The 13802-nt window shown below is 47.8% G+C and overlaps 1 protein-coding gene across 1 annotated transcript in view; it reads right to left on the bottom strand.

Moving 5' to 3' along the window:
• Nucleotides 1-2127: 2127 nt before the first annotated feature.
• The window catches only part of SLC29A2 (solute carrier family 29 member 2), an 81686-nt gene continuing 70011 nt past the window's right edge, over nt 2128-13802 (bottom strand). Inside the window, exons 12-14 of the mRNA XM_086938525.1 lie at nt 8338-8423; nt 7112-7311; nt 2128-6029 (exon numbers count right to left, since the gene is read on the bottom strand). Coding sequence (XP_086794651.1) covers nt 5918-6029; nt 7112-7311; nt 8338-8423 — 398 coding nt within the window. The 3' untranslated portion in view covers nt 2128-5917. The remainder of the gene's footprint in view (nt 6030-7111; nt 7312-8337; nt 8424-13802) is intronic.

Below are 13802 nucleotides of genomic sequence, written 5' to 3'. Positions count from 1 at the left end.
AGTGTCAGGAAACACCCTGCGCAGCGCGACTCAGACAGCAGCTCTGTGGGGGCCAGGCGATTCCTATCATTGTCAGAGTGGGGCTCCAGGGGCGCAAAGAGGTGAACAAAGCCTCATTAACATCGGAATGGTCTTTTAACGACCTGTGAAATGCTTGGTGTTGTGTTTGCGCGTTCGTGCACGTGTGTGTTCATCTGCACATATATTATCGTGCTATTGTAATCTAATTAGTGTGATCCTGAACAGAAGTATCCTACACAGCAGCACAAAAACTAATATAAAGCCTCCGGAAGACACCTCATCACATAACGAACTGCACCCCTTCGGTGTGGGGTTTGGCACTTGTGATAGACTAGGTGTGACCCAGCAGGGCTACAGCACACCCTAGATTCGCCTCCATGCCACTTTCAGCACATGCCAACTTGCAAATTTCTGAAAGAATTCCTGCTGAAAAAAACATTTGTTTGCCACCTATATATTAGCAGAGCCCTCGGTGACTACCAGGGTACTGACTGCTGTGTGTGCCGGTGGGGAAAGGGGTCAGTCAGTAGCGGTTAAAATGAGCCCAGTGGCTTTCCATAATGCAACCAATTCGGATCCCGCACTAAATGCTTCGAAAGAGACAGCAGCATGACGTCAGAAGCACACACTAGCACCGCATTAACCGGAACCTGTAATGCAGATTAATGTACAGGAGCTTCCCTTGTGACAGCCTCATAAATAAGGCATCAAACCTAGTCCAACTGCACATTCAACTATTTCTGTGTACACATTTGTTTGCCTCTGAAGCAGCTTCCACGACACTCACAGAACAGCGGGTTTACTTTGATTCTTTAAAATAAAAGCAATAGGTATTATGTTGTCATTGGAAACGTGTTCTATTCGCAAAACTCCTGAGAGCTCAATGTAGACATCACAATACCTAAGACTTGCTCTTTCTTCTGTCTTCGTCTCAGAGAAAGTAACGCTCAACAGTACCTCGACTGTCACCCACAGCACCCGTGCTTTCATGCACCCTCTGCTGCTTCCTGACATGATGTAGGAGTTATTCAAACCTCCCGGCTTCACCTCACAAACTGCATGACCGACCCACGCCATCTGCCTTAACCACACAGCGCTCAGTACTTTTATACACCTCTACGTTCACTGCATAAAACTTTTGGTTTTTCCAGTACTTCTACCCTCTCCTACAATAAATGCACGACTTTCTCACGTCCTGTGTCTGTCCCTGCTTTCCAGCACTTCTGCCTGCAGCAACTGTGTGTGTGTGTCTCAGCCCGGGCGCAGGGGGAGACAGGGAAGGAGAGGAGGCGAGGGAGACCTCAGAGTGAGTGAGGATGACAGAGGGAAGGAAAGGAGAGAGACAGAGGAAAGGAGGCAGCAGGGAGGGGGAGGGAGGCAGACCTCAGAGTGAGGGAGAGGGAAGGAGAGAGAGGGAGACAGAGGAAAGGAGAGAGAAAGACGGAGGGAAGGAGGCAAAGGAGGGAGGGAGGCAGAGGAGGGAAGGAGGCAGAGGAGGCAGGGAGGGAGAGGAGGCAGGGAGGCAGAGGAGGCAGGGAGGGAGAGGAGGCAGAGGAGGGAGGGAGGCAGGCAGAGGGAGGCAGAGGGAGGGAGGGAGACAGACCTCAGAGTGAGGGAGAGGGAAGTAGAGAGAGGGTGACAGAGGGAAGGAGGGAGAGGGAAGGAGAGAGAGGGAGACAGAGAAGGAGGGGGAGAGGGAAGGAGAGAGAGAGACAGAGGGAAGGAGGGAGAGGGAAGGAGGGAAAGGAGAGGAGGGAAAGGGGAGGCGGGAGAGGGGAGGAGGGAGAGGGGAGGAGGGAGAGGGACAGAGGGGAGGGGGGAGAGGGAAGGAGCGAGAGGGAGACCTCGGAGTGAGGGAGAGGAAAGGAGAGAAGGAGAGAGAGGGAAAGAGGGGGAGGGAAAGAGAAAAAGGGGGAGGGAGAAGGAAACAGGGGGAGGGAGAGGGAAACAGGGGGAGGGAGAGGGAGACACAGTGAACGAGAGAGGGAGAGGGAGGATGAGAGAGGGAGGGAGAGAGAGAGAGAAAGATGTGTGTATGCCGGGTCTGGTGGCTCAGTGGACTAAGGCGTCCGCTGCAGGGATCTGTGATCAACCTCATGGTCACAGTTTTTTTTGTTGCTCTAGCTCCGCCCCCTCCCCCACTGACCCCGCCCCCACCGGTGCGGCCCTCGGACACAAACCACACTGTAAATTTGGCCCCCGAGAGAAAGTTTGTGAGTACCCATGCTCTAAGAGAACCCTAGAGATTGAAGAAAGAAACAACAGGACAAGAAACCCAAAACATAATAGAAGCAATGTACCTCTTCATGCAACAGCGCACCGAGGAGAGACAACCACAGAAAGGCTGTTTTACCTCTCACTGCCGTTGGCTTAAAAAGCAAAGTCAAGCGACAGATGCATTGTATATATACAAGCTATCCAAGCATGTTGTGCACCTGGCACTGAACTGTGTGTTGCATCCTGCAAGTCACAGGCATCAGCATTCAAAGGGCCAGCTCAGCCATACAGTCTGCAGAGGTTGATAAATGCAACTTTGTTTGACATTTACAGTTATTTTTTAAGCTGCACGAGGCAATGTAGTTTATGCTATCAGTACATAAGTAGTCAATATTAAAACCGTAACAATAATCCATTCCATAACAAAACAGGCCTGCAGTGTATCCTGTGAGCATAACTCGAACACTGAAGGGAATTCCACACTACTTGCGATAGAAACGTGTATGAAGCATTTCCTATGAATAATACGAACGCACAAGGTGATAAATTATGGATTTTAACCATAGGCGTAATTGAAAATTAGGTACTTTACTGAATTCCTGCTCACCAAGCAATTCCTTTGAATAATGAAAGAAACTACCCACTAAAAGCATTTTTTTCCTTCAATAGGCCAGCTGCCCGCATATAAACAAACGATAAAATATCCCGGTTCCTCAAGACAAAGAAAGATTTTAACTTACAAGTTCAATTAGAAAAAAGGCTCCATTAATCCTCCACCTTTTGGCTAACAAAAGCTATTGGTTGAACTCCTTTTGCCCTAGTCAACCAAATTACAGAACAGGGAATTCAACTTAAAGGGATTCATTAACTATTATCAATTAAATATTCATTGTCACGTCACCTAACTTAAACAAAACCATGTGACATTAAAAATACATATCAGAGGCACGCATTAGTCTCCAATAAAGCCTTCTGAGCCTCCTGGTGACATTTACAAATCACTCAGCTTGACAGAGCAACCATAAAACATGCATCACTTGGTGAAATGCTCCATACAATTGCTTGCCAACAAAATATATTGGGATAAAGAATAGTCATCTTGATAATTTTCAAATAACGCTTATCTAGGGACGAAGGAGGTGTTTTGTGCAGTCGAGGAACTTGCAAATACATTATTTAACTAGCATAAACAAGGCATTAATGTATTTGCTTGATCAGAGAAAAACGATGCTATGGTAAATTATTCTTAATTAGCAAAATGAAATCCTTAATTTGCAAGTTTTTCCAGACTCTCAAGGTGGCTGCTCAGTACATGTGATCCAACACATACATAAACATTGTAGGCAGCATTTCTGATGACTAATTCAACTCTATCGTTGAACCAAGATACTTGCTACCCGATAAACATGTTTTATTTACATGGAAAAAAAAATTGGTTAAGGCATCTGACTGGTTGAAAAGAGGAAGGCCATTCAAAGTAATAGTACCAATAATTTATGAATGGGACCTAAATCCTCACCAAGCCTGATAAAAATAATGCCTTGGGTCGGTTTTAGTGCACATCAGGAAAAATGGCTAAAGTAATGTCTTGAGGCTTCGATGAAACAAAGTTGCCTCAGATGTTGTCATGGGCCCCAGTAACAGAAAGAAAGCTCCCACATGACTACCGCTTAGGCACCCAGCCCTCGCACGTCTTTCTTCAACTTATCTGGGAAGGAACATACTTTCCAGTTTTCCAACCCTCCACAACCTAATGAGATATTCAAATTTAATAGATTCTCATGTATCTGTATGAATTAAAAAGGCACATTCTAGGGTACCGGGAATTAAAATACATTCTAGTCAGAGACACATTGCTCCCACGAAAGACAAATCAACAGGAACCAATTAAATCACTGCAAATAAAAACAATACCCGGACAATCTAATTATAACAAACCAATTAAAGCATTTTCAAGAGAAAAAGGTGAGGTTTGCAAGAAGAAACAGGCATTCTGTGACTTTTCATTTTGAAACAATATTGTTTTCACAGATTGTACTTTGTTAAATATTGTCATACTGCTCAAGCGTTAAAGCAAGTTAGAAAACCTCATAGGTGTGAAAGGCGTTCAGCTTCAGTGAGCTGGCCTTTTAAGGGCTTTGGCTGTACTAATATGTTCCTCTATAATCACATAATAGCTCATGGATATATTACTGAACCACTTGGATAGTTCATTGTTTGGCTACCTATATAAATACTTCTTAATACATTTGAGGGCAAACACTTTCACTTTAAAGAAACAAAATTAACGTGCTATCACAAGATGACAGCGGTGCCTTTCTTTGAAAAAGCGGACGGCAAATCCCAGCTTGTCCTGATTAAACAGTTTGCCTTTCTTTTGTTTTTTAAAGTTTTTCTCCAAACATGTTTTTGCTTTCACTTAAGGGTGTCTGTTGCTTTCCACACCTCCCTACTATGACCAGATGGATGTCAAGTAATTGCGTGACATCACATCACTTGCCATTAAGTGGCAGTGACACCTGTAAACATCAAGACACAATTTGGGAAATCAGTGGGAATGAGGAAAGTATGACTAGTCAAAGCCATAAAACAAGTTGTGCTGAACAAAGAAGAAGGAGGTATGCGTTATCATGGCAAAAGATAAGACCTACTTTACGTATCCAGTAATACAGTTTACAGATAAAGGGGGCTAAAATGGCATTTCAAAAGCGTCATGTATAAGAAATTTGATCTCTCGCAAAAGAGCTATGATGAAATTTGTTGACTATATTGGAACTGGCAAACAATTTTTTGCAAGCCTAATACCTAGTACAAAACTTGCATCGGTGAAACAACGGTTTTAATACTGAATAAATGTAACTCCATAGTAAGGAAATCTCACCCTTTAAAAGATGCTGTGCAACTGACAAAGTCTTGGTATTTTTGAAGTAGGTGCACCCTATTCATGGAGGCGTGGCAAGGAAAAAGGTTGCTCGACCCTGGTTAACCTTGTGCCTTGACTATTAGGAACATCCAACCTCCATTTTTGGAAAACAGATCTTAGGGTGTTTGTAGTACACAAGAGTTGCTATCTAAAGTAGTTTTCATATCTGAAATGGTGTTTTCGTTTCTTTACACCTTACTAGATCTAAAGGAGATTTGTAAGCATTTCCATGACGATTTCATGCAATTTCATTGCATTTTAAGAGGATCTGCCAAGAAAGTCAGTTTTGAGGAGAGAGGGCTGGGCAACGATGAAGATGCTCTGACATTTAGACTAGGATAGCCTCTCCAAAAAACAAAGGCTTTTGAAGAAGCCAGAGTCAACTGCTCCTACTTTTACAAAAAATGTAAAAAGGCCATTTTAGTTCTACTATATCGATAACACACACATACGCACCAATGTCTCAAAACAATAAAAAATAAAAATTTGCTCTTATTATAAACAAAACAAAATTAAATATTCCAGTTTTACAACCTAAAGTTGATTTTCATCCAATGCAAATCGGGAAATGAATGCTCTGTCATGGCAGCTGCCTCTCACTTTGGTCCAAAATGGCTGCCACCTCACCCGTTGCTCCTCATTCAGTTCATAGATACTGGAGTAGCCAGTTATTTTCAAGTTTCCTCAGCTGGAGAATAGGATGGCTGGGTGGACAGAAAGAGGTGGCATCTCTGCAGCGCAAAGTTTTGATTCATGTTACAAGAGAGCTTTGAAGAGGAAAGAGAGACCAGCTCCAGTGGACAGACCGAGCGCTAGGAAAAAGGTCATGAGAGCTCCTGCCATCTCACACTCGTGCACGTCCACTTTCCTGATTATGGGAACACAGAGAGAAGAGAAAATAGTCTTTGTTAGAATATCACTCTTGTTTATGCACCTCTTTCAATTAAAAAAAGGATACAATTAAATGTTTTAACTTTGTCTGACCTGCAAAAAAATCATGACTATATACTTCATGTAATTAGGTGGTTTTTTTTGTACACAATTCTGGCAGGTAAACCTCATCTAAACATTATAAACATTCTAAGGCTGGGCATTTTGGCTCAGCTGCTACACGTAAAACATGAAAAGAAACACGGACATCGCTAGTGGCCTGCAGAACGTTTTTATCCTTACACACTGCAGTTCCAAAAAGTCCCGTGAAAATGACACAGCGCTTAAAACGCTCTTGCCCTTTGACCCTTGGGGGCATACGAGAACAGTTTTAAATGGGTGTAGAAAGTTTACAGCACACTAGTATTTGCACACAAAAATGTTTACTAACTCTATGATACCAACTAGAGACACGTGGGCTCTCTGGGAAGCTAGAGTTTATGTCAACCTCATCACTCTCTTTTCAAATATGGCATCGTATGTTGGGCAGCTGAACACACCACCTCTTTTGATACAGGGTCTTTTGCTGAATGACATCAGTGAGAAGATCGTTTATGAACTACACACAAAAGTTGGTGTTGACGCTCAACAATAGACCTCACTTCCCCTTACTTTGCATAAGCACTAAAAAAGCTACTTAGGCCTTGTGAGAGGTATGGAAAGCGCTATATATATAGCAATGCAATAAATTATCCAGCCTAGATAAAACTACCCAAAAACAAAACCCCTAAGGACAAAGCCTACCCACCATACAGTTGAGTCTGGAGCTTCTCAGCCCCAGCATCCATGCCATATTTGACTTGCGGTCTCCCTGCATGTCCAATGCTACCCGCTACTCCCGCCCAATGCTTGACCTGCAGCAGATTCTACCTCAGCACTTCCTAATGAAAAAGCCTGCCCGGAAATCTGTTCTGTCCACAAATAACAATCTGCATCCCCAGGTTAGGCCTGCTACACAGAAAAGCTGTAAATAATGTGTGGGTGGGTCCACTATGTCTAAGAAAAACGAGAGGCACTCACCTGGGTGCAAGGCACATGGTGAGGGAGACGAAGTAGCCATTGGAGAAGGCGAAGAGAACCATGAAGACGATGAAACAGGCATCATGGCCGAAGATGACCCTCAGATAGTAGTGATCGGGGACGTTGCAGAGCATGAAGAGCGGCACGAAGGCAAAGCGCAGGCACACGAGGAGCGGGAGTAGCTTACTGTCCTTACCCGGCTGCAGGAGAACAAGAAGCAGCTGTCAGAGTATGCAACGTCTACGGTTGAAGGGTTCGGGATCAGCACAATGAAACAGCATGTCACATCTAGATCAGGATGGGGTCAGAGGAATGTCACTGGGATGCAGAGCCAGTCATCACCTGGGCTGGATGGGCTAATGGAACTGGCACAGGAAAGCAAAGCGTGTCCCTTCTAGGAGTGAACGGAGTCATGGGTTTGTGACATGTATGGAAGCCCTATCACATCTGCAGTGATATTAGTCAGCTGATTAATACAGCGATTCATAGTCTGTCCCTTCTAGGGTGAAGGGTTTTATTAGATGGCGCAGAGATGATGCAAAGTCTGTGTTTTTACAGTTATGGAGGACCATCGATTGGAAAAGGAGGTCTCTTCTAAAGCTTGATGGGCGTAATGAGTTGGCACTGAAATATATATCTCCAGTCACCTCTGCAGGAGAACTGGTCAGTAGATTAGTAGAGTGTTGCACAGTTCTGTCACTTCTAGCACAGAATGCGTTTAAAAGATTGGCACAGCGATGCAAAGCATGTCACTTCTAGGGTTGGGTGAGGTCGCGGACTGGGCACATGATTAGAGCTGTCAATTCTAGAGATGGGTTGGCTCATGGACTAAGCCCACAGCCTGTCACTTCTTGTGATGCATGTATTCAAGAGATTTGTGTAGGAATGTAGCTCCCACGACTTCTGGCAGTGATTGAGCTCATGAAACTGGTGCACGGAGGACACTTGCAGCGCTGGGTGGGCTCATGTGATTGACACAGGGATCTCTTACTTGTTTCCTTTGAATTGCATGTCTTTGATGATAAAACGATAGACTGGCACACAGACAGTTTTCTGTTCTTGGCTCAGAGGCCCCTAAAATAAGACTGACTACGGTAGAAGGTAGGTTACTGAGTGATGAGTCCAATGATGTGTTTCTGGCTTTCTTCAGCACCATCACTAGGTGGTGAGAAGGGAGACATAGAGACGGCTGAGACAGGCACATTGACATCCATGACAGTACTCACCCATAGGATGAAGGAGGTAGCACTGCGCCCTAGCCAGTCCATGATATTGAAAAGCAGGAAGCAGCAGACCGGAATGAAGAAGACACCTAAGAAGAAAGAGTGCAAAGTTTAATTACTTCATGGCCCATTGAGCCCCAAAAATACTAGTCAAAGGTAGATTACAATGGGGATTTTGGGGGGCAGCTTATCGAAGGGAGGTCTGCCCCCCGGGGTCTTTGGGGAAGTGGTGCAGTCCAGAGGACTGCACGGTGGGTTGGGCTGCTTTTGTGCTACATTGTAGCCCAGCATATATTACCTCCATTTTGTGTGCCAGCCACCATTTTAACGTGGTGACCCGGTGGCTGGCACACCCTTCTGTCTTTGTGACCCTTGTGGTGTCCTGCGCAGAAAATTGGTGTTAGAGTAGGTTAGGGATATAATAATTTTCCATCACACTCACCATGGAGGACGATCGAGTTGAGCAGGCTGTTCGCCTGCTGGAGGCTGAAGGAAGGCTTGACCTGCTGAAGGAGGTACCCTGTAAGACGGGCTGCCACCGCAGAAGTCTGCTGGGGGGTGGCTGCTGCAGAGCTGGCCAGAGTGCACGCATTCAGCATCATCTGAGGTAAGGGGAGGCGCCGCTCGCATGTGCGGAGAGCGTCCCCTCCTGTCAGGAGGGAGAAAGTTGGCTCGGGCGGGGTGATGTGGCACACGTGCCCGCATCAGCGCTGTGAGCCCGGGGAACAGCTTTTGCGGCGGCTTTTGTAATTGAGGCAGGTGGGGCCTCCCGTGGTGCAGTGGAGTCTCTGCAGTTGTCGGTAGGGGGTGTGCCTCTGCAGCAAGAGAGATCTCCGGGGTGGGAATAAGGGTGGGACCGTGGTCATGGAGCCCATGGGCCTTCCAATTGCCAGGACCTTTGAGGAAGGGGCTTGGGGCGGGTTTGGAGGAAAAATCAATCACCTTAGGGCCAGGAGGGCCTCCAAGGCACCCTGGCTTGAGGTGGACTTTAGTGAAGTCTATTCACAGTGCTTGTAGGGGGAGGGGGAGACGCTGGTGGAGGTCCCAGAAGGTGGGGCGGGTCTAGGGGTGGGCTGGGAACAGGACTCTAGGCTGGAGAAAGCCCCTTTGGGGTTAGAGAGGGGTTGGCTAAGGGTTTTTTGCATGGGGCTCAGTGGGAGGGTACAGTACAGCCTAGACCTGGATATTTGGGGCTGGGGCGTCACGCAGGCCAGCAGGGGATCTGGATTCCTTAGAGTGGAGCGATAGGGAAGCCCAGGGAGGGAGGGGGGAATAGGTTTGGGGCAGCGTCCCCCGGCTGACAGTGAGTCGTGAAGCCCCAAGGCAGGGTCTATGGTGCATTGAGGGGTAGGGTAATGTTATTTCCCCCGTGGAGTGGGACAAGGGTTGGGCAGACAGGTGGGTTTTGAAGGCACACCCTTTCCCGGTGCGCTAGCGCTCCCCCAGGTAATGTGGCTTGGCAGGGGTCCGGGGGAGAGCTGAATAGGAGTTTTATCTGGGCCAGCACACCGGACCATGTTTCTTTTTTGCAGGATGACGCGCGTTCGGGGAGCCCGAGTCGGGTGGGCCACGTGTGGCCGAGGTGAAAAGTCAGCCACGTCCCATGCGGCTAGCTGGCACGCAACGTTGGACCGCAAAATCATTGCCACAAGTTTATACAGTACAACCCGGTGCAATGGGTGGAAGGATTTTGAGCATACTCCAGCCCCCTGGAACAAGGTCATACATTCGCTGCATCGGCAGTGGGTTGGAGGGCAGGGCACGGCTCCCCCGCGTAGGACAGAACAGGATTGTGGGGATGGTGATGTAGAGGCGCACACAAGGCTGGATTACGATGAAGACAGCTTGGAAGAAGGGGAATTGAGGGAAGAGGGAGAAGCTCAATGGTGGGAGGAGGGACCGGTGGGGTGCTCCACTAATGTGTATCCTAGTTTCTTCCAGGAGGAGACAGGGCAGCGGCGCAAGGCGATGCCCGAGGGCCAGGACTCACAGCTGGTGGCAAAGCAGCGGGCCACGGAGCGGGCACTGAGATTAGCGCCAGGTAAGAAGGTGAAGCAGGCGCACGCAGTTACGAGAGAAGCAGGGGTAACAGGGAGCATCTTCAGCCATGTGTGGAAGGTTGCGGTTGAGGCCAAGGAGCCTGCAGCAAGTGGGGAGGCCCACATGACTATGGTATCCATCGGGGCGGAGGCTGGGGAGAACCACGCCTTCGGGGAGGCCCGCCTATGGAAAGGGCGTTACGTGCGGGACACCAAGTGGGGACAGAGGATCCACCGGTGCACACAACACAAGAGATAGCACCTCCAGCAGCAGGGGTGGAATGCTTTGGGAGCGTATCTAATGCCAGCAACAAGGAGAAAAACTAGAAAGGGTAGTGTGCAGAGATCTTAAAGCTCCTACATAGAGAGCTCTGGTCTAAGGAGGGCTCCAAGGAGGAGGAGTTAGAACTGTCCAAAAGCCCACGAGTACCAGTCACGCTCGAGAACTGGACCGCAGCTTTCCTCATTTATGCCAGCGTCTACTGTGAAAAATTCCCTAAGAGGGTGGTCGCCATATTCAAGTACATGGATGTATTAGAAAGGCGCATCAAAATTTGGGGGGCAATGCTTAGCCTGAGTATGATGAGGAATTCCGGGCCCGCCTAGTGGTGGACCAAGACGCACAATGGGATGAGCTAGATACAGATCTATGGCAGCACACCATGGGGCCAGCAAAATTTGGCAAGACTATCTTTACCTCGAGTGGTTTGCCAATAGTCTACAAGCCCTTTCAGAGTCGTCCCACCCGAGGCAGGTTGGGATGGGGGCATCAGAAACCAAGGAACCCAAATAGGAGCATGCTGGAACTACAACAAAGGCCTATGCACAAGAGAGCTCTGCAAACAGGGAGGGGGGTTCTGGCCAGGTAGAGAAGCGCAGGGACCTGGGGGAAAGGCTCATACATCTATTAACATTGAGAAATTGGCTTTCTGGCTCTCCTTTTATGACAGGACTGAGGACGCAGTGGTATTGGTACAGGGGTGTAAAGAAGGTTTTAGGCTGGGTTACAACGGTCCAAGAGTTTGCTGTTGGGCGGCCAATCTAAAATCAGCGGTGGAGCATCCCCAAATTGTTCATGAGAAATTGGTTAAAGAAATACAGGAAGGGAGAATGGCAAGTCCGTTTGACACATGGCCCATGGACCAGTTAGTGGTGTCACCTATCTGGGTAGTGCCCAAAAAGGAAGCAGGGCAATATCGATTGATTCAACACTTGTCCTGGACAGAGGGCGAGTCAGCAAATGAGTTTATCCCCGCAGAGCAAGTGACGGTGATGTATTCATCGGTGGACGCAGCCCTAGCATTGGTGGAGAAGTTCGGACAGGGGCGCTGATGGCAAAAAGTGACATTGTCGGCTTTCCGTCTATTGCCGGTACACCCTGACGACTTTGAACTGTTGGGGATTCAATTCAAAGGACAATGGTTTGTTGACAATGCACTCCCTATGAATTGTTTCATTTCATGTACCCTCTTTAAGTGTTTCAGTACCTTTCTGCAATGGTTATTCACATGGCACACTGCGGTGGAACACATAACACACTAACTGGATGATTTTTTTTCTTTGTGATCGCAGCGGGGTCAGGAGAATGCAAAGACTCGCTTGACAGATTCCAAGGTTTGATGGAGGACTTAGGGGTGCCCTTGGCCCCGGAAAAAACAGTGGGGTCCACAACAGTGTTGGCTTTTCTGGCCATCGAAATTGACTCGGCAGCAGGGTAGGCCCGGTTGCCGGAGGACAAGAAAACTAAAATGGTGGCTTTACTTGACACAATGCTGGCGAAAAAGAAAGTGACAGTGAAAGAGGTTCAGACGCTCTTAGGGCATTTGAACTTTGCGAGCAGTGTCGTAAGGGCAGGGAAGACGTTTTGCAGGTGCATACGTTTGTCCCTTTCGGGCCTTCCCTTATCTCACCATCATGTCCATTTGAAAGCGGGGATATGGGAGGACCTGCATATGTGGAAGGCCTTTTTACACAAATGTAATGGTATCCCCATGTCATTCAGGGTCGACATGGACTGGGAAGCACAGATTTTCTCTGACGCTACTGGGGTTTTGGCCTGTACTGGCAGGGAAACTGGTGCGCCGAGAAATGACCTGTAGAATGGAGGGAGGGCAGATGCAGCATCACCTTCTTGGAACTTTATTGGAACTTTTTCCATTGGTTGTGGCGGTCCTGTTATGGGGCCCTCAGCTGTCCCATAAAAGAGTCGTTTTCCGGCTAGACAACATGTCAGTAGTGCAGGCGGTTAACAGGCAGTCGGCCAGAGAGCCACAGCTGTGGCAGCTGCTGCAAGTTTTTGTTTTGCATTGCTTGAGATTTGATATTGCCTTCAGAGCCCTGCACGTTCCCGGTGTGGACAATGACATTGCTGGTGCTTTGTCTCGTTTGCAGTGGGAGAGGTTCCATGGACTGACCACGCAAGTGGATCAGGAGAAGACTTGTGTGCCACAAGAGTTATGGTCTGTAGGAGAGAGAGAGTCTGTTACACCTGGTAGTTAGATTGTTAGCCCCGTCAACAAAGATGGCTTACCTCATTGCCTGGAAGGAGTTCCTGAAGACTGGAGTGCGGAGGAGACAGCAGGAACGACATAGAGTAGAAGAAGTTGGTCTTATTGAGAGAGGACAGTCCAAGGTGACGATTTCTGGGAAGCTGACGGGCATCGCCTTTATGGGCAAGCTTTGGTGGGGGTACCCCTCATCTGCGGGTGAGTTGAGGAAGAGAATCCTGGAGGGCTGTGCGAGGGAGTTAGGCCCTGCGGGCCCTAAGCGGAGGCCTATGACATTGGATATTTTAATGCACTTGATCTAGTCTGTTACAAGGGTGTGCATTGGGGCGGGGGAGACATAATTGTCCTGGCTATTTTTTGGTGCCTTTCATGTTTCAAAACTTCTATGGGGGGGGAAGAGTAGCAGGGGGCTCCTTAAATCAGAGGGGTAAGGGATGAAGGTTTGTAATGGGCAAGTTGTCATCTTTATTTTTTTTGCAGGTGTGGTTGCCTGTCCATCGGAGGGGGAAATGATAGTCCGGATTGTGGGCAATTTGTTTGGAAAATGGGCAGAGAGGCATGCAAGGGCCAGCTTTCATGGTCACAACCTGGGTTTCAATAAGGACTATGGAAAGGAAAAGGGAGAATGCGATGGAAGGAACTAGTACCATGCTTGAACAAGTTAAAAGGGAGTGGGAACTGTCCGGACGTGCTAATTATTCAGTTGGGGGGAAAAGATTTGGTGTCACAGAAAGGTTTGGCCTTAAACAAGGAGATTAAATGGGACCTTCGGCAGATAGGTTAGTTGTGGGTAGGCTGCCACACCATGTGGTCGGAGTTTATTCCCAGGAGAGTGTGGTGGGGAACTCTGAAGCCGTCAGCCATTGACAAAGCCAGGAGGAAACTGAACAAGGAGATAAGGGCCTTCTGCAGGGATAATGGT

The sequence above is a fragment of the Lissotriton vulgaris genome, chromosome 9, assembly GCF_964263255.1.
Source record: "Lissotriton vulgaris chromosome 9, aLisVul1.2, whole genome shotgun sequence".
Taxonomy (NCBI): domain Eukaryota; kingdom Metazoa; phylum Chordata; class Amphibia; order Caudata; family Salamandridae; genus Lissotriton; species Lissotriton vulgaris.
Note: the sequence above shows the minus strand (reverse complement) of the source record. Positions and strands in the feature narration are given on the sequence as shown.